Source organism: Talpa europaea (genome assembly GCF_964194135.1).
Source record: "Talpa europaea genome assembly, chromosome: 6".
NCBI classification, from domain to species: domain Eukaryota; kingdom Metazoa; phylum Chordata; class Mammalia; order Eulipotyphla; family Talpidae; genus Talpa; species Talpa europaea.
This window is the reverse complement of record NC_140072.1, coordinates 133562032-133584901: the sequence shown is the minus strand read 5'-3', so window position 1 is coordinate 133584901 and position 22870 is coordinate 133562032. Positions and strand designations below refer to the sequence as shown.

At 47.6% G+C, this 22870-nt stretch overlaps 2 protein-coding genes across 2 annotated transcripts; both read left to right on the top strand.

Annotated features, from left to right (window-relative positions):
* Positions 1-607: 607 nt before the first annotated feature.
* Positions 608-10526, top strand: POGLUT2 (protein O-glucosyltransferase 2; the record flags this gene model as incomplete). The annotated part of the gene is made up of 9 exons (XM_084234911.1): positions 608-789; positions 2138-2343; positions 3986-4191; positions 4360-4437; positions 6256-6428; positions 6543-6780; positions 8321-8530; positions 9175-9264; positions 10368-10526. The coding sequence occupies 9 exons, from the start codon at positions 608-610 to the stop codon at positions 10524-10526; spliced, it is 1542 nt and encodes a 513-aa protein (XP_084091037.1).
* Positions 10527-17345: 6819 nt separating this feature from the next.
* Positions 17346-20365, top strand: TEX30 (testis expressed 30; the record flags this gene model as incomplete). The annotated part of the gene is made up of 5 exons (XM_084235157.1): positions 17346-17360; positions 17839-18069; positions 18771-18822; positions 19325-19530; positions 20192-20365. 5 exons carry the CDS (start codon positions 17346-17348, stop codon positions 20363-20365), a joined length of 678 nt encoding a protein of 225 aa, XP_084091283.1.
* Positions 20366-22870: the final 2505 nt, after the last annotated feature.

The following is a 22870-nucleotide window of genomic DNA, read 5'->3' as shown; positions in this document are numbered from 1 at the left end:
TCATCGCGCGCTGCCGGGGCCCCCTGCTCGCGCGCGGGCCGCGGCCAGCATTGGTTTTTATTCTCCCGAGCGGTGCCGCCGGCTCCGCGCGCCCCTGGGCCGGGTGCCCGCGGCGGGTGTCTCAGCGGCGAGCGCCCGGCGCACGGACGAGGGGGAGCCGCGGGCGCCCGGCAGGATTTCCGCCGCTCCCGGGGCGAACTACACGTCCCAGGAATCCGCGGAGCCCGGACGCGTGTGCGCCCCGCCGGCCACTTGGAGACGGTCTTACTCAGCCCGGCCCGGCGCGCCCGCCAATCCGCGCGCCCCCACCTTGGGCTGGACCCTGAGACGGGCTCGCCCCCAGGGATGCTCCGGGCGCAGGAGCAGCCTAAGTTCATCTTTGTCCCGAGGAAGGGGAGCGGCGTCTTCCTCGCCTGTTGCAGCCAGGCCCCTGCTGATTTCCCGGGGGAAAGTGGGGTCCCGCGCGCCCGCGCAGCACAGCCAGCGACCCCTGGGGGGCCCCTTTGCCGCGGCGATCGGTCCGCGCGCCCCCGCCCGAGCCGCGCCTGGCCGGGTCCTCGCCGACGCTTGGTTGACCCGAGGATCGTCTCGAGCGTCCGTCTTGTAAATGTTCAGCATTTTGCTGCTTTGCTGCTTCTCTCTGGGGACGGGTCCAGCGCTGACCGAGACCGGCGGACAGAGGCGGCTGAGCCCCGAGAAGAGCGAAGTATGGGGGCCGGGGCTGAGGGCGGCCGTGGTCCTGCCCGCGCGCTATTTCTTCATTCAGGCGGTGGATGCCTCGGGCCAGAAGTAAGTGCAGAAGCGGCCCCTGGCTCTTTGGGAAGCTGCCAGAAGCCACGGTTTCCCCCTGCCAAGTGTTGCTCCCCCATTTCCAGGATACTGGGGGGCTGGCCACGTCTGGTTCCCGACGGGGTTTCCCATCCTGATCACTTTTCTCGGCAGCTTTAGAAATAATTCCGAATTGACTGTCTCCAGCTGTTTTCACAGCGATTCCCGCATCGCTGCGGACACAAACCTGTCCATCCTGCTAGAAGTACGATTTCTCACTACCTTTGCATAAGTTAAACTTGGCTGGTTTCATTTTTCTTTGGGGTTGCCTCTTTTCTGGTAGGGTTCTGTATGTTTTGTTTTGTTTTAGTATTTATTTATGCATGCAAGAGTTGGGGTACAGGCCAGAGGTGTGGGGGGTGAGAGGATCCACCAGAGACAGAGTGGGGAGCAGAACAGGCAGACTGACCGAAGTACACTGCTGAGGGGAGCAGCGGGGAGACAGGAGAGGTCTGCTGGGCCATGTGGGTAGCTCCCTGGCCGGGGATCGAACTCGTGCTGCAGAGGCTGCGGAAGCTTCATAGGTTGCGTCTTAACCCCTTGAGCCACCAGGGAGGCCCGGGTTCTGTATGTTTTTGTGTGTTTGCTTCATTTTATTGCATTCAACTCTTAAAACATCCAAAATGTGTTTTTATGATTTACGTATTTCTGATGTGATTGTCTTTTTCATTGGTGTATAGCAACTGTATAATATTTAGGGCAAAAAAATCTAGTCTTGGCAATACGTTTCAAAGGAAATTTATTAATTTTGTCGCTTGGCTTTAAATAGTACCACTGGGAAAACTAAACTTCATCTTAATTGTAACCACAAGAGCACCCAGCAAACAGTTTTATGGACTGTCACTTAAATAACACACTACCTACTGGCTTTGGCACACGGCTGGGAATGATTTATAATGCTGATATTTTTAAAAGAATCATTGAGGAAGATTTTGCAAAAAAATCATTGTAGAAGCACCATTTGATCACAAAGTTCCATTTGCAATGAGCACGAAAGTTACTGTAGATTAATAAAAATAGCTCATACGTGGATGGCACAAGTATGTCCTGTGTTTATGTAGATTAATACTCTTAACATAATCCCTTGCAGTTTTCTAGTGAAACCTGGCCGCGGTCATACTGTCCCTTTGTTCAATTTCTGGTTCTCCCGTTCATTCTGTAACTAAGACAATAAAGACCAGAAGCAAGCACATGTTAAAGGGAGAAAGTGGAGCGGAATAGTAAGGTTCAAAGACTGGACAGCACAATCTTTGCATGTTTGTTTGTTCCTTAAAGTAATCTTTATGTCTCCCTGCTCTTCCCATCACAGATTTACATCATCTCCTGGTGAAAAGGTTTTCCAGGTTAAAATCTCCGCCCCAGATGAGCAATTCACTAGAGTCGGTGTCCAGGTTTTAGACAGAAAAGATGGGTCCTTCATCGTTAGATATAGAATGTATGCAAGCTACAAAAGTCTGAAGGTAGAAGTTAAATTCCAAGATCAACATGTGGCCAAATCTCCATATATTTTACAAGGTAATTTGAAACATGTTTTTGGAACAGTATTTGAATAAAATATTCCATGCTCTGCTGTCAACAAAAACCAATTAGCATGATTTTTTTTTTTTAACTGAAAGAAAAAAACAGACATTTCCTACTTGAAATCCAAGATGAGCACCCTGGCAAAAGAGAGAAATGCAAAGTTTGAATGGAAATTACAATTTGATAATAAAGAAAGAACATATTAATAGAGAATGTGCTCCCTAAGGAGACAGAAGCAAGAAAATTAAGCCATGAATGTGGTCATAAGTGACACTTTTTTATATGCATTTTTTAATTGAGGCGATACTGGTTTACATCATTATATATGATGCAAGAGGTTAGGTTCACACCTCCCAGCTGCATGTGACTGTTCCACGCCCACCACCAAGGACCCCACAGCCCTTCACCAAAAATCATTGGGCCCCTCCCCTAGTCATATTTCAAGGGTTTGTTTTGGTTTAGTTTTGTCTGTTCCTCTGTTTTGTGTCTCTGTATCTCACATGGGAATCATCTGGTATTTGTCTTTCACCTCCTGACTTACTTCTTTTACCATCATCCCCTCCAGTTCCATCCACACTGTCGCAAATGGCAGGAGCTCATCTTAAGGGACGCTTTCTTCATTGGAAATATTTAACTTAAGTGACTGATAAATGCGATTGATCCCAGAAGGGAGAAGGCTTGGTGCAGAGGGGCCAGCTGACTTGTTCTTCATATACGATAAGGGTACAGTTTTGCTGCCCAGAGCTGTAGCTTTCCCTCTCGGGGGAGACAGTGCCCTAAGACGGTGGGGGAGCTGTGCGATACAGAGACACATCTTCCTTTGCCTCCCTTCCAAGAAAAGCAAACGTTTGTAAAAAGCGTCTAAGTTCCTTTCCCACATTCTGCAGGACCTCATGATATGATAAAACCTGCTAGACCTTAAAAGCATAGTCACCCTGACAATGGCCTGGATCGAGACAGTCAGAATTAGGAAAAGAAATGGTAGAAACATGCAGACCTATGAAATACACTGCTGAGGGGAGCAGCAGGCGCGGCAGGAGAGGTCTGCCACGCCATGTGGGACCCTCGCCAGTGGCCGGGGATCAAACCGGCGCTACATAGGCTGTGGGCAGCTTCACAGCCCAGCGCTCAACCGCTGCGTCACCAGGGAAGGCCCAGGTTCTTTATTGGCTTGAGTTGGTATGATGATGATATATTTACCCATGGAGAAAAGCACCTTAGACATTGTAAGAACCTGCCTGTATAGCAGACCATTGAAAAATTAATTGCATATCACTTTTCTCTTTCATTAAGACAGGTGTGCTCCTCTAATAGTGTTTTACCAATGTTTGGTTGTTGTTCTGTACACAGTTCATAAAGAATAATGGACTGTAATAACCACTGTAGATAAAAAAGCAGTGCCCTTCTTTTGACCTTGTGTCTTTCTTTTGACCTTACGCCTTTCTTTTGCCCTTATGCAACGGGCATAAATGTGAGCTGTCAGAACAGAAACCTGACTTACTAGGCTTCCCCTGGTAATAATAGAATTTTTTTCCATCCAAACGCCCTTTCTGTCTAACTAGACAAAAGGTGTGAGGTCTAAGGTGGATTCTGTTCCATGTTTCAAATGCTGACCTTTGGTGCTCTGTGCGATTAGGGCCAGTTTACCACGAGAACTGTGACTGCCCTTTGGGAGACAGCGCAGCCTGGCTCCAGGAGATGAACTGCCCAGAAACAATTCCTCAGATTCAGAGAGATCTGGAACATTTCCCGACCATCGACCCGGAAGCGATCGCAGCAGAAATCCCAAAAAGATTTGGACAGAGGCAGAGCCTGTGCCATTACACCCTGAAGGATAACAAGGTGCAGTTCTCACGAGGGTTGCTTGTTTGTGGCTTTCTGACTATTGGGCCACCCCCACAGCACCCCTTTATTAGAAATCATTCTGAGGGCCCGTGGGATAGATCTTGCCTCTGGGAAGTCTCCGGACAACCTTGGGACTAATCAGTGAAACGTCTGATTCTCTTGCAGGTTTATGTCGTGACTCACGGTGAACATGTAGGTTTTCGAATTTTCATGGATGCCATTCTACTTTCTCTGACTCGAAAAGTAAGTATTTATTTTCTATTAGCTGTAACAGACTTGCTAAGCTCAGATTTTACAATATAATTTTTCAGAGTAAAAATAATAGTATCAGGAGTGCTTTGGGAGCCTATGTTCCAGTGTTCTCCGCCATGTAGTTCCCTGGCACTCCCGCCACAAAGGGCTAAAGCTTGGGGGGCTTAAATGACAGAAACTTAGTCTCTCTCCATCCTGGAGGCCAGTAGTCTAAAACTGAGGTGTCAGCAGGCTGTGCTCCCACTGAAACGTGTAGCAGGGAACCCTCCTGGCTCTTCCTCACCTCTGAGGGGGCTGACAGCCCTCAGTGTTCTTGGCTTGTAGCCACATCACCCCAACTCTGCCTGTCTCACATGGCTAATCCCCATATCTCTGTGCCCTCACTTTTCACAGGACAGCAGTCAGGTTAGATCAAAGGCCCATCCTCCTCCAGTACACCATCCTCTTAACTCATCATGCCTCCAACAAACCGTTTCCAAATAAGGCCATTCTGAGATATTAGGGTTTATTTAGGCTCTGTGCATGAATTTTTTTTTGGGGGGGACACAATTCACCCCATAACAATACCTGATAGAATACCTTATAAGGAAATTATCTGGGTAAAGAATCTCCTTTGAGCAAAAAGAAGACTTGCCATGTTCTGAATCCTGGTTTTTAGTATAATGGGCTTGTTCGTAGGGTCCTGTTGGGGCACTTGGCAGTGATAGTAAAATGGCTGATAGGAAGAACCATGCCAGCATTTTGATCAATTGCTTCAAAGCCATTTATTGATTAATCTCCGTGCATATCTGTATTGAATTACTCATGGAAAATCATAGCCCCTTTCTTAAGATTGCAAAGCAGCTACAGGAGTTCACTCTGAGTGCAGGTACCATCCAGCATCCGTATCCCTCTTCCTTTAAGCTCCAGCCTCAGTGCTAGATTCCGGCAGGTTGGTTGTTCGTTTTTTCACTTATCTGTGTCAGTCCATTGCAAATAAGAATGTTTGTCAGTACTCTGGTTTATCAAGATGCTTCTCAGACTGATGGCCAGTGCAGTCTAGACTAAAAAAGTAGATCTCTCTTTACCAACACTGTACACTCCCAGCAGCTAAAACAACAGTGGTGGGGCCACACAGTCACGCCCCAGATGGCCTGGCTTGCAAGTCCCTCATGCTGGCTTCGGTATCGCAGAGACATGTTGATTCTCAGGATCGACACCTGAGCCTACGTAATGTTCTCATGCAATGTTACATCAATAAAAAAATGTTAAGAATAAAAAATAAGGGCCTCCCCGGTGGCGCAGCGGTTGAGCGCTGGGTTGCGAAGCTGCCCGCAGCCTCTGCAGCGCCGGTTCGATCCCTGGCTGCTCCCCAGTCACCAGAGGAGGGTCCCACATGGCACGCAGACCTCTCCTGCCGCCCGCTGCTCCCCTCAGCAGTGTACTTCAGTCCTTCTGCCTGCTCTGTTCCCCACTCTGGCTCTGGTGGGTTCTCTCACCCTCCCACGATTCTGACTGTACCCAGTGCTTGTATAAATAAATAAAAATAAATCTTAAAAAAAAAAAAAAGAATAAAAAATAAAAAAGCAGGTTCGTCTAGCCTGAAATAGGAAATGCTCTGCCCTCTGGAGGTGGGAGCCCAGGGGGCATGTGACTGAATTGGGCTTTTGTCTCTAGGTCAGAAAGGATTCCACAACCAAGGGCTGGGAGTGGGGTGCTTGGGTGCCCTAGCAGGGCCCGAGGATGGGGGAGGTGGCCTTCCCTCACGAACAGGTGGCTGGGGAGAAGACCCAATGCAAGGTGAGCAGCTCCTCGCTTTCCTTTTTCCAGGTGAAGATGCCAGATGTGGAGTTTTTTGTTAATCTGGGAGACTGGCCTTTGGAAAAAAAGAAATCTAGCCCCCACCTCCATCCCATCTTTTCCTGGTGCGGCTCCACGGACTCCAAGGACATCGTGATGCCGACCTACGACCTGACGGACTCCATTCTGGAAACCATGGGCCGGTGAGAGGGGGCGCCGCCAACCCAAAGCCTGGCTTCTTCCCTGCTGGTGTCCCTCCGACAGCCTCTGCTCCGCGAGGGCCTGGGAGGAAGACAGGTTGCCTTTCTGTTTTCCAGAGTCAGTCTGGATATGCTGTCTGTGCAAGGGAACACGGGCCCTCCCTGGGAAAGCAAGAACTCCACGGCGGTCTGGAGAGGCCGAGACAGCTGCAAAGAGAGGCTGGAGCTGGTGAAACTCGGCCGGAAGCACCCGGATCTCATCGACGCTGCTTTCACCAACTTCTTCTTCTTTAAACATGATGAGAGCCTCTACGGGCCCATCGTGAAGCACATCTCCTTCTTTGATTTCTTCAAGGTATGACATCCTCCCTGGCGAGTCCTTTTTGGCTTTCTAAACGTCTTCATTTGGGGGAGGGCAACGGAGGCTTGAGGCCTATAAATTGAAGGAAGCCAGAGAGGAGCACCACGTTGAGTGCCTGTCCAGGCCTGGGGGCCCTGTGGGTTCGGGGTCCCCGAGGGCTGGGGGCTGGGGCTGGCAGGCAGGCCCTGATGTGAAAACAGCGTGGCTGGAGCTGCAGTGCCTCCCCAGCTGACCCTCTGGAGAAGCCTGTTGAGCTCCAAATCCCTTTTTATTAATTAAGAATGAAGTGATTCTACAAATACTTTCCCTAGAGCTATGGCATCACCACAGACTGAAGGAGATATAAACCAGCTGTCTCTTGTCAGGCCTGCTGGTGAGAAAATGTCTTGAAATCCATCCAAATGTTCTGTCTGGGAATTCTAGGGATTGGAGAGGGAGGGAGGCTTTCCTTGTCTGCGCTGTGGATGGCTCTTGTTCCAGGGAACGATTCTTTTTCTAACTCCCCTTTTCATGTGGGGTGGGGGGGACACTGCCCTAGTGTCTGAACCTCCCAGTGGTTTGGAAGCCCGAGGTGCTGGGGGAGGCGGTCGGTCATCCATCCCACAGGAAAGCAGTTGATGAGCTCGGCCTGTAGCAGACCAGCTCTCCTCCGACCGGTTCCAGGCTAGCAGGCCCACTTCAGCAAAGCCGCGTGTTAAACTGTGGGTCTTTTCACCCAATGCTTAGCACAAAGATTTTTATTTTTTAAAGATTTATGTATTTAGGCATACAAGAGCTGGGGTACAGGCCAGAGGTGTAGGGGGGTGAGAGGATTCACCAGAGACAGAGTGGGGAGCAGAACAGGCAGACGGACTGAAATACCCTGCTGAGGGGAGCAGCGGGCAAAACAGGAGAGGTCTGCTGCGCCATGTGGGTAGCTCCCTGGCTGGGGATCGAACTCTTGCTGCAGTGGCTGTGGATAGCTTCATAGGTTATGTCTTAACCCCTTGCACCACCAGGAAGGCCCCAAAGATTTTTTTTTTTAAGTAGTAGTAAGAGCCCAGAGGGTGTTGTGACGTGCCTTGCATTATCCCTACCAGCCTGACTTTCTACAGCTGAGCATAAGGGATTGCCATAAGCTAGAACATTCTGATTCATAGATGCTCTTGCCCCCGAGCTTGTCTGTTTCCTGAGCACGTGTGCAGCCGGGGATGTTTAGGCAACACAGTGTACATGGCCCATTTGCTCACAGGATGCTCCAGTGCCATCTGTACCGGACTGGCAGGATGACAAAGTCGTGATAAACCTGCTTTCCCGGTGGCAGCTGCAGGCACCAGTTTTATTATTTCAACCGCTGCTTCCCCATTAGTCCGGTTGCCCTTGATGACATTTGGGAGGAGTAAGATGAGCATTTATCTCTGGGTAGCAGGTGGTAGCCTAGGTCCAGCCTGTCTGCGTCTAAGGGTGGGGGGCTTTCTGGCGGGAAGAGGAGGAGAATAGAGAGAGTGGGAGAAAGGTGAGGTAATGTGGTTCTTGCCCCACTGCTGTCGCGCAGCACAAGTATCAAATAAACGTGGATGGCACGGTGGCCGCCTACCGCCTGCCCTACCTGCTCGTGGGCGACAGCGTGGTGCTGAAGCAGGACTCCATCTACTACGAGCACTTTTACAACGAGCTGCAGCCCTGGAAACACTACATCCCCGTGAAAAGCAACCTGAGCGACCTCCTAGAAAAATTGAAATGGGCCAAAGATCACGATGAGGAGGTAAAGTCAAGTCCACTGGGAGGCTTGCCCACACGTGTCGCCCAACCTCGAAAGTCCACCTTTAATGTCTTGGGCTTGGAGAGGATGCAGGAGGCGTGGATGTGGACCCACCTCCCCAGGGGCACCCCCTCCGTTCCTCTCTGGGTGAACATGGGTGTTGAGGTTTGAATTAACTGTCCCCTCTGTACATGAAACAAAAACTGAAACTTGGCCTGCATCGGGGCCTCCGGCAGAGTCTCCCTTCTACTGGGAAGGTGATGATTAAGATGGCCAGCCTGGCAGGAGGAAAAATTAATCGTGCTATGGATTGAAATGAGGGATGACATGAAAGGAGCCTTAAACTAACGGCTGGCCAAGTTTCAGGCAGTGCATTAAGCCTCATCCTTTAAAGCAGGCTTTCCTTTCCAGGAGACACTTAATTCTATAAGGCCCTATGTGACTTCTCAAACTTTCAAGCCTTAAAAACCTCCCTTTGATGGAAGCAAACATCCTGCTAGGAAGTTCTATTTCAACCTCAGACTTCCCCCAAAGATATTTTTCTTGCTGACACCCCACTACATGGGTACTCTGAAGATTGATTTGCATATGTCTGCATGGGGAAAAATATACATTTCATTCAAGACTATTTTTCATTGTTCCCATAGGCAAAGAAGATCGCAAAAGCAGGGCAAGAATTTGCAAGAAATAATCTCATGAGTGATGATATATTCTGTTACTATTTTAAACTTTTCCAGGCGAGTATTTGCTAAGAAAATAGACAACTTGTACCTAGATGTGTTAAGCACAGACTAGTTCACTGAACAGTTTCTAAAAGTATGTTAGAGATACATGTACACTTCTGTGGGTAAAAATCAGGGACAAATATTAAATATCAGTGAAAGAAGTAGAAAAATCAAAGATGAGCTCGTGGAGAGTGCTTTAGCACTAAGGGAAATGTATTCACGTGAAAACAACATGCGGTGTGGTTAGGAAGCTGGCCTCGGCCTCTGCAGGTTCCCCTGCGTGGTTCTCTTGGAACAGTATCACTGCTGCCTTCCCCTTTCTTTGTCTAGACAGGGTGAGGTGTGTTTGGGCCTGTTGTACTTACTCCAGATAGAAATTGTTCCATAGACCTAAGCATTTGGGGATTTGTGACCCAGGCTTATATGAACATTTGGAAGACTCTTTATTTAAAAGAATCAAAATGCATAATAAAAAACTTGCGAATGATAAAACTTAGTAGATGCACATTAAGATTTCATCTCAGGTAGCAGATACCCAGCCCCATAGCTTAGCTGCAACCTGTCTCTGGTCTGCCCTGCCTCCTCTGCTTTTTAATAGTTCCTGGGACAGGGAAAGGTCAGAGAGGGGGGAGGGGGCGCTGAAGGTCTGGGGGCAGGGTGACTTAAAGGGACGTTAGTTCATCCAGCGCATGGATACTAGCACACAAGCCCCGAGCCTGGTGCCTGGCACAGAACCAGCGCTCAGTAAGTGGGGGATGCAACAAGCTATGGTGGGCAGAACAGAAATTGTCCCTGTCCTCAAATTCTCAGTCTATGGAAGACTGTGGATGTGATTATTTTCTCTACAAGGCAGACGGTGATTAAAAAAATAAATAAATCGCACGAGTCCTATCAAGGACAGACAGAATTAGGATGGACCCTGGGCAGCCAGGGTCCAAAAGATACACCTCTTAGAAGCTCTGTTCTTGAGTGTGAAAGGGGGTACAAAGGACTATGCATATTGCAAGTTGACACAGGCATGGTTAGCGGATCCTCTTCTAGCAAATTCCAGCATATCTGATTCTGTTAGTGACTTGTGTTATGTAAAGCATGCTATCGTATGGTTGCCTGTACAGGAATATGCCAGTTTACAAGTGAGTGAGCCCCAAATCCGAGAGGGCATGAAGAGAGTAGAACCACAAGCTGAAGATGACCTCTTTCCTTGCACGTGCCATAGAGAAAAGGTAACGGGCACTGACTTCTGTAGGAGTAAGCACCACCTGGCGCTTGGATAGATACAGGGTGGATGGTATTTTCACGTGGAATAGCCTCATCTCCCTGGGAGAAGGTTTGACAAAATTCATCATCCCACTTTAGAAATGAAAAAACATATAACCTTGATCATTCATGCTGTCAGATTAGTCGTTTTCAAGCAAGCTCTGTGGATACCAGTACGTGCTGACTGCACTGGTAAAAGGCAGAATTACATATGGACAGATGGGAAGGCCAAAAAGGACCTTCAAGGTCAGCCGGTTGGTAAACATCTTCATTTTCACGTTAGCAAAACCGAGTGCAAAGAAGAATTTAGCTCAGAATCATTCTGCTGTGGATATAACAAGGCAGAGACCAGAACCAATCTCTCATCATCAGATTGTGGGTAAAGACATGGGATGGCAGAGGAAGATGTCTTGATTGTACTTAGGTGTTTGAAGGAATATGTGTTGCATAAAATAGCGGCAGATATGAGGGTACATGGGTATATTGCCTTGCTGTTATTTTACGCATCATCGTCATGTCTCTGAATGCACAAATTCAGACTTGTGGATTGTGACAAGATGAGGCAGCAGTGTGGACAATTATCTTTACCTCTGGAGGAGGGGGTCACAAGGCGTGAGGGGACCACAAGCCTCAGTGATGTGATAGAGCCGGCCTTGCAAACTCACTGATTGTTAAATATTCAGGAATGGCGCCCCCTGGTTCAATTTTTGGTAGTTTGCGCTTACACCATGAGCACCAGCCCACGTGCCAAATTAGAGTTTTGGTTGGATTTTTGTTTTTGCATTTTTGAGAGTTGATTTGCCTCTCACCAGCCCTCAGAAGTGTACGTAGCATGTCATCAGAGTCACCCGTCAGGGCACCAAGGCCATCTGGTCAGCTCAAGTCAAGGAGGAGACAGGAATTTTCAGAACTGCAAGGGCTTCCCTCACCAAGTTTGTGATTTGGTATCAATGTGTGTCTGTTGGCTCCAAATGAAAGCAGACAGTTCGCTTTCTCCACTGGCCTTTTTATTTTTTCCCTTTGCCTAAGTGATTTTGAGGGGTGCTGAGTCAGTATCTCCCCCTGACAGCTAGAAACTAGGGGCTAAAACCATGGCTTTGTTTATTACTAATTTTTCTACACTCACCCTCACTGATAACTAATCCCTAGCAGGAGGTCCCTCCAGGAACAGCCTGAGATGTCCAGCCCCCATCTGGGGGGGCGGGGGTGGTCCAGTCTTAGTTCTAGGCATGAGAAGCCATTCACAGTAAATTAGCTTTTTTCCTTCTTTCATCTTCAGGAAAAAATAAATCAGACTAGTGCAAGTCCTCTTGACTCCTGCAAGACCTCTTGATGGAGCTAAATATTTTACTTCTTTGTTGCAGGCCAAAGATGAACTCTGATATGCCAAATATCTTCCCTTTAAATAATGGTGCTCTGAAGACTTTTTTCACTGAAATAAGAATGTTTTTTAAACATTGATTCCATGGACAGAATAAAATCTCTCACATGATCATTGGATTATGAAGACGTGCTGCTTCGTCTCGTGCAGTATTGCCTTGCCTGTCCTTGGAAGCGCATTTGAAGAATTTTATAATAAAACCACTTCTATTTTAAAGGTCTGCGTTGTAGTTATTAGCTGTGTTTGGACCATGGAGCAGTAACGAGGAGGAGCCTGGGTCCTGGACTCCGCGTGGACGACACAGCAACCTCACCCCCATGCAGACTCTGGGTTGGCAGGGAAAGCAATAAACCTGTATCTTGAGCCACTCTGCTAGTCAGTCACTCACATGCAAACCAAATTCTAGTTAATGTGTCTTATCAGGCCTTTCCTACTCTCAGCTCTCCCTGTACCATGAATTAAATCTCTCACCACCTCCTGATCCAGAGCCTCCAGCCTTGTTCTTCCCCTCCTCATACATGTGCTCCTTGTCTGCAATGCCACCATCCTCCCTGACTTAGATCACCTTCCATGCTCTTTTCTGGAAACCTACTTTATGGTCTGTCTTAGATTCTCTCATTGCACTGTCTTTTAATGTCCAAATGATTATGATTTTAACAGAGAAGGGAATACCCACTTATTCTTTCACAGCTTCTGTACATTGCTTACAAAACCCTTCTCCCAGGTGACTCACCTGTCTCTTAGGTCATCTTCTGTATGAGGATCCTAGGACTGCCAGTAAATTTCCACAAACTTGGTGTCTTCAAACCACAGAAATTTATTCTCTCGTGGCTCTGGGGACCACCAGTCAGAAATCAAGGCATTGGTACGGCTGACTCCTTCCGGAGGCTGTCCTCCAGGCCTCTCTGCCAGCTCCTCATTACAAAAGACATACAAGGCTTTGTAGCAATAGTCGGGTAAAGAGAAACATAGGGTGGGGTCCCAAAGAAGCTTCAGTCCAGGTGGCATTTGGTGCCAGGGTCACCGCACAACTGACAAGGGACATTGAAGCTCTACAAAGAGCACAAACAACAGAAAGAAAACAAGTGACTGATCAAAAAAACAGGCAGAAGCGCTAAACAGGTACTTCTCCAAAGAAGACAGAGATGGCCAGCTGGTGAAGCAAAGATTGGGGGACAGGTCACTGTGGGTTCTCACCTGTGTGCTCACAATTACAAGACACTACTCTGGCTCAGAATTTGACCACAACGGGCTTATTTAAAGGGAGATTGGTATATGGGCCTCCCTGGTGGTACAAGGGGTTAAGCACCGTACTATGAAGTGATCTGCAGCCGCTGCAGCATGGGTTTGATCCCCAGCTGGCCAGGGAGCTACCCACATGGTGCAGCAGACCTCTCCTACCTCCCCGCTGCTCCCCTCAGCAGGGTATTTCAGTAGATCTGCCTGTTCTGCTCCCCACTCTGTCTCTGATGAATCCTCTCACCCTGCCCTCTGCCCCGGCACCTCTGGCCTGTACCCAGCTCTTGTATGCATAAATAAATAAATCTTTTTTTTTTTTTAAAGGGAGATTGGAATAAAGGAAAGTGTCCCTCAGACCACAAATGGCCAGTTGTCCTACCCCAGATAGCAATGCAGTGTCCAGTCATCCAAACCAAAAGGTGCTCGTGCAAGACAGTGATGTCCCTCCGGTGAGAGCTGGGAACTGGCAGCCCCTGGTAAGGGTGGCCCAGGATCCAGGTAATCAGTGACAACTGGGGTGGCCGCAGCTGGAGCAGAATCATAGCATCTCTCCTGGAGCTGGTCTCTCTTTGAACCCTCCCCAAGCTGAATGGTGCCCTCGCTGGAGTTTCAGCTTATATCCCCCTTCAGGGTACCCGCCTTTCAAACCCGATTGGTCTATTTTCCAAACCAGCTGTTTCCAAGATTTAATTGGTGCCATTACAAGCTTAAACCTAATTGGAGCTTGGACCAGGTCCCTTTTCAAAACCTTCTCAGGGGTTAAAACGGAAACCCTGGCAGTGTCCCCAGCCTGTCCTGGCCACCTGGCACCGGGGCTGGCCAGGCAAGCGCTGCTCTGTCTGAATGGCCTGGCCAGGTGCAAACATGACCCACGTGTCCCCAAAACCGCGTGGGTTTTTTCCCTTTAAACTCAACCCCGCTGTGCCAAGCTCAGCCAGCAAATCTGGGGCCAGGGGGTGTCCCGGGCTGATGCCCTGCGGCGGGGGCCAGGGGCCTTCAGAGAACCGGGGGCCACGAGAGCCTCTCACACGGGCACGTGAAAACCTGTTGAGCATCACTTATCGGGAAAGGCGTGAGAACTGCAGCTGTCGGGGAAAGGAGGGCTGCGCCTGGCACGGGAGAGCATGCCCGGGTGGGGGGCGCCCCGACTCAGCAGGGTGGGGGGACGAGAGAGAGGGAGCCCTCCCACCCCCCCCCCCCCCGCGCGGGCGGTGCAGGCGGCCAGCAGCATGGACGTGTGCGCGCGCGCGTGTCTGGTTTATAGTTGCTTGTTGATTTTAGGGGGGGGGAGGGAAGGGGAGAGGAAGGACTAGGGTCTAAATAAGGGGGGGTGCAATTGCACGGGGAATAGAACCACAGTGAAAAAGCATGCATTGTGCAAAAATGAAAACTGATGCAAGAATTACATAAAATAAAATATTAATTTAAAAAATGCATCAGCATGGAGGAGGGTCGGGCGGCCGGGGCGGGGGGTCCCGGGGCGGCCACCCCCGCACCCCAGCGCCAGGAGGCCCGCGGTGGACGCGCAGCCGAGCCCGCCGGCGCCGGGGCCGGCGCGGGGGCTGCCGGGAAGGGGGCGGGGCGGCGCGGGGGGCGGCGGGCCGGGGAGAGCGGCGGGGGGACTCCCGCTCCCGGCGTGCCCCGCGCGCCGCTGCGTCCGGGGGCGGGGCCTGCGCGCGCGTGCGCCGTGGCGGGGCGCGCGGGCGGCGGCGGCGAGGCGGTCGCTTCGAGCCGGCAGGTTCGCTCCCTGAGGGGCGTGAGGGCGGCGCGCGCTGCCGGCCACGGTCCCGTCCCGGTAAGTGCGGCCGCGGCGGCGGGGGCGGGGCCTCCCGGGAGCGTCGCGGCGGCCCCGGCGGCGGCGGGTGGGCTCGCGGCCGGCGCCCCTCAGGGCCGGCGGGGAGGGGGAGCCCGGCCTGGGCGCCCCTCGGGCCCGCGGCGGCGCCCGCGGAGGCCCCGGCGGCCCGGCCAGGAGCGCCGCGCGCCCCCGCGCCGTTGCCCCGCGACGGCCAACGTCCGCCGGAGGACGCGGGCCCGAGGCCGCGCGGGGCGGGAGCGGCGCGGACCCGCGGGGGGCGCCGGGGAGGGGCGCCCGGGGCACCCCCTTCCCCGCCTTTCCCGGGGAGCCCCGCGCCCCTGCGCATAAACGCGCGCGCACGGCACCCCGGGGCGCGGGGGGCGCTGGACGCCAGGGGGGCGGGCGCGGGGGGCGCGGCGGGCGGGGAAGCGGCTCCAGCCCGGCCGCCTCCCCGGGACTCGGACGCCCCTGGGGCCCGGGCTCCGGGCGAGGTGATCTTGAGGCTCCGGCCAGAACACGCCGCCCCTGAAGGCTCGGTTCCCGCGCCCGCTCCGATCCCAGGACGCTCCCGCCGGCCGCGCCCCTCGGGCCAGCAGACGCCCCGCGCCCCGGAGTGAGCCGCGCGGGGCCCCGCCGGGACGGGAAGGATCGTGGGGCCGGGAGAGGCCTGGGAGGCAGCCTGTGCTCTTCTGGAGTTTTTTGTCAGGGGCGTGTTTCACCTGCTCAGAAATGGAGTGTGGGCCTTCAAGCGTCCCAGGGGAACGTGATTTCTGAGTCTGCAGGGCCTCCTCCTCTCCGGGGGGTCACCTTACAAACCTGGGCGCACCTGTGGCACCTGTGGCAGGGGCCGCAGCGGTGCTGGGCGTTGTGGTTGAAGCAAAAGGCCGGGCCCAGGCTCAGTGTTCATTAGAAGTTCGTGAAATTCATTATACACAGTCCTTGGAATATTCTGCAGCCACAAAGAAAAGTTCATTGTATAAGCAGAAAAGTTACCGCGAAAATGTACAGTGTCTGGGGGGAGGACTATCCCTATTTAATGGGGAAAAACGGGAGGTGTGTTTCTATAGAAATGTGTTTGTATATAAAAGACGTCAAATCTGGAAAGGTCGATGAGAAGCAGGGAATATTGGAGGAGGGGATTCGGGTGATAAAGCAAAAAGAGAATAGGGAGACGTCGCTATGTTTTTGGTACCTTTTGACCGTTGAGCCATGTTTTCCCCTGAATGGACCAAGGAATAGATGTTAATGGGGAAAAAGTAGATGCGCGATGGAGATCCTGATGCCGCCAGTATCCTGAACAGCGGAGAATCTCGCAGTAGGGGGACCCCAGCATTGCCGTGGCTGGCAGCATTTCGTAGTTCTTCAGTGGTTTGGATCTTGTTGGGACTGAAATGAATACCAGACTGTAGTTTGGGGTTCCAGTTTGCTCCGTGTGTCTTCACCAGGCCGAAACCAAAATTACCTAGAGCCTGCTTTCATCAGACAGAGTGCAGGAGAGCTGCTGGAAGTCAGCCGAGCCCCAGCTCAGAAGCGGCTCCATGAAATCTGGATGTATATTCCTTGAGCTAAAGCAGGTCACACAGCCGAGCCCATAGAGGGATGATGTCTGCTCTGCCTCCCGGGAGGCTCAGCAGATCACCTGGGTGTGGGCACTTTCATTGCAGGAAGTGAGGGAGAGTTGGTCATGATGAAGTAAAGAGGTTAATAGATGATGTGGAATTAAATTGAAGATGGTTGAAAAGATGCTTAGAACACTGTACAGGTGTGTGCACAGATGCTTGGAGAGTTTTCTTTTCTTTTTTTTTTTTAAAGATTTATGTATGTATTTATTTATTTATTTATACAAGCACTGGGTCCTGTCAGAAGCGCGGGAGGGTGAGAGCATTCGCCAGAGCGGGGGCGGGGGGGGGGGGGCGCAGAGCAGGCAGAAGGACCAAAGGACACTGCTGAGGGGAGCAGCGGGCGGCAGGAGAGGTCTGCGCGCCATAAGGGACCCTCCTCCGGTGGCCGGGGAGCAGCCGGGTATCGAACCGGTGCCGCAGAGGCTGCGGGCAGCTTCGCAACCCAGCGCTCAACCGCTGCGCCACCGGGGAGGCCCTTGGAGAGTTTTCTTAAGGCTTTATGCCTGGGTGTCACATTTGCTTTATCTTAATACAACATCTGCCAAACCCTCACCTGACCCTGTAAACAATTCTGAGTGTACTCAGGAACCTTGGCAATAATGAAATAACGAGCATTTAAAGATACCATGGAGAAGTAATTCTAAATGTGTTTATTTCAACTGCTGCGGGTGTTCATTCATAGTTCTTGTGTCATATTCATGTCTGCCAACCCACCTTTCACAACAGAATCTTCTTTTCAGGGAGATGTCCTTTGCTTCTCAGATGTAATGCACTTTAAGTTTGTTATTCGACAGTGAAAATGAGTCATACAGAGGTAATACATATTCTCATACGCTATGCATCTTCAGAGTTCCTCCTCTTTAATTTTTTTCTTTGGTAGTCATGTGGCTCTAGAGGTGTTTTCATATTTTGAACTGTAAAATAGAGTATAATTTCAGTGATTAAGAGTAAAGACTTGGGATTAGACTACCTGAGTTAGAATCCTAGCTAGTGGAGTGCATAACTTTGGGCACATTACCTAACCCGCTGTGCCTCAGTTTTTGCTTCTATAAAATAGAGATGCTAGTATTTGCCTTACAGGATTGTTAGGAAGCTTAAGTGACTTAATACGCACATAGCACTTAAAATAGTACCTGATACATACTGGGTACTTTGTTATTAGCTGTAATATTACTGCTGCTTATTTGGAGGCCATGGTTTGAATCATGGGCCTCATAAAACATGTATGGTTATCCAGTTGGTGGAATAGAAAAGGAAGTAATTTTTGATCCCTTTATTCTCTTGAATTCCAGGTTAAATTAAAAATACCCTTTGGAAATAAATTACTAGATGCTGTTTGTTTGGTACCTAACAAGAGCTTAACATACGGAATTATTCTTACACATGGAGCATCAGGAGATATGAACCTTCCTCATTTGATGTCACTGGCATCCCATCTTGCATCTCATGGGTTTTTTTGCCTGAGATTTACCTGTAAAGGCCTTAATATTGTACATAGAATTAAGGCATATAAATCAGTATTGGTAAGACTATTTCTTTTTATATAATTACGACAGAATTCTTAGTTTGAAAATTCTTAGTAAATTTCAAATAAATTTTACTAGTCATTTGGTTTAAAAAATCTTTTAGTAAGTAGCCTTGAGAACTCAGTACATTAAAGCTGTTTAGTGGTTAGATTTCTCTCTCTTTGCCATCACTTAGTTTCCATGGAGATGGTCATATCATAAATGTTCCTGGTACTGCTGAGGAAGCTACTTATGATGTGATTCTCTTACTGGAATTATACAACTTTAGACTACGCTTCTGGATGTTTGCATGTCATATTGTGAATGTACAGATATGGTACTATTTTCTGTTTGTTATTTAGAAACTAAAATTGGATAAAACATTTCAAGTCTGCTAAGTTTTTCAGAGCACTAAGTTAATGTTAGTATTATCAAATTTGTGTTAGTTGGAAGCTTTTACTGACTTTAAACATAATTTAAGAAATTTTTAATTCTTGAATATTTTTAGATTGTGATTTTTTTTTAATTTGCCTTTACTACCCAACATATAATTGATAAGGTATTGCTAGATGAGCAAAGAGCCGATTACCTCTTTGAAGAGAATTCCTTAAAATTTTGTGGTTGTCTTTGCAAATATATGTTGGTTATCCAGTGGGATATCTTGTAGGAAAAGAATTGATACGTGTATATATACACACACACAATTTTTTTTTTTTTAGAATTATCTAAAGACCTCTGGAGAATATAAACTTGCAGGTGTTTTCCTTGGAGGTAAGTTGCAGTATTTGTGAATACTTGCTTTTAAATCTATTCATACTATAATGGCATAGGTAATCAAGAATTAAAATTAATTGATTACAGGAGGCTAGTTTAAGTTTGTTTTGGCAAGTCACTCCATGAAGTACTTTGTTTTTAAAGTAAATTTAAATATAAACCTTATATGTATTATATAACCTTATATGTACCATATAAACCATATAAACCTTATATGTATTAAAACCCGAAAGTCTCTCCTTATTTATATCCCTGCATCACCCTCTCTCATTTGACTCCTTCACAAGAATTGTCCTGACCTTTGTAAGTATTCTTCAGAAAATAATTTTTCCCCCTAATTTGTTGTAGGATCAGTTTCTATCTCTTCCCCAGGCTTTATCATAATGGGTATCACAACTTGTTAATTGTCACCTCTTGGAGTTAAGAATCTGCTCTGTCATCACCGCTACTTACGTGCATGTTTGTATTTCAGACTGAACTTAATTTTAACTGATTTTAGGTCGTTCAATGGGCTCCAGAGCAGCTGCTTCTGTAATGTGTCACATTGAGCCAGATGACGCTGATGACTTTGTCCGAGGTCTCATATGTATTTCTTACCCACTGCACCACCCGAAGCAGCAGCATAAACTTAGAGATGAAGATCTGTTTCGTATAAAAGATCCCGTATTGTTTGTGTCGGGGTCTGCAGATGAAATGTGTGAAAAGGTGAATTACAGCTTGATGTTCTTGTGAATCAGAGAGAAAGAATGAAAGGCAGAAATATCCTGGGAGTAGGATACTGCCTGCAACATTTATCCTCTTTTAACAATGCTGATTTGACTAATGTTTTTGTGCCTTTGTGACCCTGTCGCTTTGAAAAAAAAAAAAAAAAATTAAAAATAAGAGCATGCTGACAGAATTCGTCTCCGGGAAGGAGAGTGGGTAACCTTTAAAGTCTTACTTGGAAAATGAAGGAATACATACATCTGAAGCTTGTGATTTGGGGGTTACTAGACAGCATATTTAGCGTTTCAACATTCAAGCAGATTCTTCAACTTCTTGTAAAATTGACTCTTGGAAAGAAATAATTTGTACATATGAACAGATAGTGGCATATTTCCCAAGCATATGATTTCCTTGGGGAAAATATTTTTTAGAATCTTTTTGCTCCAGTTCACTTAACTTTTAGCGACAGTAGTGAACACTTGCTGTTCTGTGGTGGTGTTCTTCTGAGAGGCGTGGGCTTTCTTTGCAGATTCCACCGCCTCAGAAGTTGTCTTTAGCATAGGTACTTATTGAATATTTTGTGACTGGACGCCAGGTATAGTAGGGCGGGAGGGCATCTTTACACGAGTCTAGTATCCTCTTCTTTTTTTTTCCCCTGTAGAACTTGTTGGAGAAAGTGACACAGAAAATGCAAGCGCCTAATAAAATCCATTGGATTGAGAAGGCAAATCATTCCATGGCAGTGAAAGGACGGTCAACAAATGATGTTTTCAGAGAAATAAATACACAGATTTTGTTTTGGATTCAGGAAATCACTGAAATGGACAAGAAATAATCGTCTTTAGTTTAAAAAGCCATGTTATTTTGAATACAAATACAGTTGATTTGATAAAGGACAGCACAATGCCCAGTGTTATGAGACTACTTCAGACTAATTTAATGCTCTTTAATGTCCCTGTTTTTAAAATGTTTTGTGAAATTAAATGTTCTTTACAATGTCTTTTGAAAGCACTGTTATAGTTATATAAAGATGATGTACAAATATTGAGTGGTCTAAATATAATTTATTTTCATTAATATAGTTAAGTTTTGAAAAAATATTAAACATTTGAATTTTGTTACAACAGTACTTTTGTCTTATTGCGGTGCACCTGAGAAAGTAATTTCACCTTTAAAAAGGAGAACAAAACTTAGGATAGTAAATTTATCCAATTTTATAGAAAGTATACATCTATTCCTCTGATCTTTTAGTAGAATGAAGATATATTTTCAAATATTGAAAACAAGGAACATTTTTAGGGAATGAGGTTAACAACTTATATTTGGAGCTTAGATAGGGGAAGCTACCTGGAGACCTCTCCAGTGAGGAGAAGGAAAGACGGAGTAGGGCAGACGTCTGTGCTGTGGTGGTCGAGTTAGGGCACTTAGTTGTGCTTTGGTAAGTCCAAATACCACCTGGTCTGGACTTAAATGGCACTGACTTAGGTATTAGAGGCGGAATTTCTGTCTTTCCTGGAAAGGGCACCACATGTCGTGAGGCTGATAGATGTTCTAACGAGAGGGAGATTTCTGTTCCCTGGCCTCCCTACTGCCCTGATTGGCCTTGCAAACCACTTCATAGTACAATGGGAAGCGCGCAGATTTTTGAGGTTCCTCTTCCTTCCCGAGTGGGTCTGGGTTGTCATTTTTCTAAAATGCGGGAGGAACAAAAATCTGGACAACGGGGTGCAGATCGCTCACATTACGGGATGGAGTTTAGTACAATTGTAAGGGCAAAGTTTGCGTATCACTCAGTGCATCATTTTTTGACTAATTTCTTCAACCTAGATTTTAAAAAATAGTATGTCATCAATATGTTACACTTGGAATTTTTAAAAATTTGATACCAAAGCGTTGTAAATATCAGCTAACAAATACAATCATGGTCTGTTAAGTATAAATCGAAAAATATTGTATAAATTGAAAAACACTGTACTAGAAGTAAAACTAGTAGTAGGAAAAAAGTATACAGAGGATAGCTTCTCCCAAGATAGACCCTAATATAAAAGTATAAAGAAGAAACATTTAAAAGGTCATTAACCAGGCAGTGTAGTTGTGATCAAGTCACAAAATTAAACTATAGGCATAATAATGGGATGAAGTTTGAGATTTTGTTTAAAGAGCTCTCCTTAGGCCTCTGTTAGGCCCCGTTAATGGCACAACCACTTTCCCTTCTTAACTGGGAGTTAACTCGCCTGTTAAGGGTAATTGGAGAATATTGGAAACACGGTAGTTTTGATGGGGTTGGATGCTCCTGACATCGCAGGAACTACAACAAAAAAGGGATCGCCGGCTAACATACTAACAAGCACAGAACAGCCAGCAGCAACACAAGTGTCTGGCCCAAAATAAGTGTCCCTGCCGAGAAACTGTCCTATACAAACAAACTTTGGCATTGTCTTTAAATGCTTTCTTCCTCACCACTAACTTGAATACCACCCTCACCCCCTTCCCCAACCCACCCACCTGTCTAGTTCATCTGCTTTTTTTCGAGAGTCAAATCCTTGGTTTTCAGTCTCTTCCAGTCTGAGTCTCTGCCTTCTTTATGTTCCTCTGCCTTCGCTCTAATTCAGGCCCTGGTCTCTTCTCATCTCTGTAACTGAGGTAGACTCTTGGCTTTCATTATGTTACTGTTTGCTTACTTCAGTAAATCAGTTGACACCTCCAACTGAAAAACTGCTGCTGGATCTCCAAAGGCGACTTAGGTTAATATTCTTACTTCATGGCTTGCCACGATGAAACCTATGGACATTTAGCCTTATTCCCCTTCATGTTCTCAACCTGTACACGGTACTCCAGCTGACCTGGACTACACCAAGCTCTGAAACAGGTGTTTCTGTCTTCCTGAGAATTTCTTGTTAGTCTTTACTTGTGTTACCAAATCACAATCACCTTTTAAGGCCCTCAAATGTTCTTTCCCTCTAGAACTTTCCTTGAATTACTCCAAGTATATCTCCAAACCCACTAGCATCTTCTGCTTTGTTAATCACAAAGTGCCTCTTGGTAAGCTATTTATGTATCCCTTCGAGGCAAGGAGTGGATTTTACTCACCTTTGAATTCATAAAGTACTTTGCAATTATTGGTTCAATGCCTTGCACATTTATTAGTCAAGTATTCATCATATTGAATTAAGATACTTACAAGGAAAATTCCCAAGCATTATGAGCAATCCCTGGTTTTATAGTGCTATTTTATACCTCTATTATTGGGATTTTTTTGCTAATACATAAAAAATCGGGGTCACAATGCCCAAATAGTTAAGAATGTCATTGGTAGAGACAAAGGATTTTTGAAAACCTT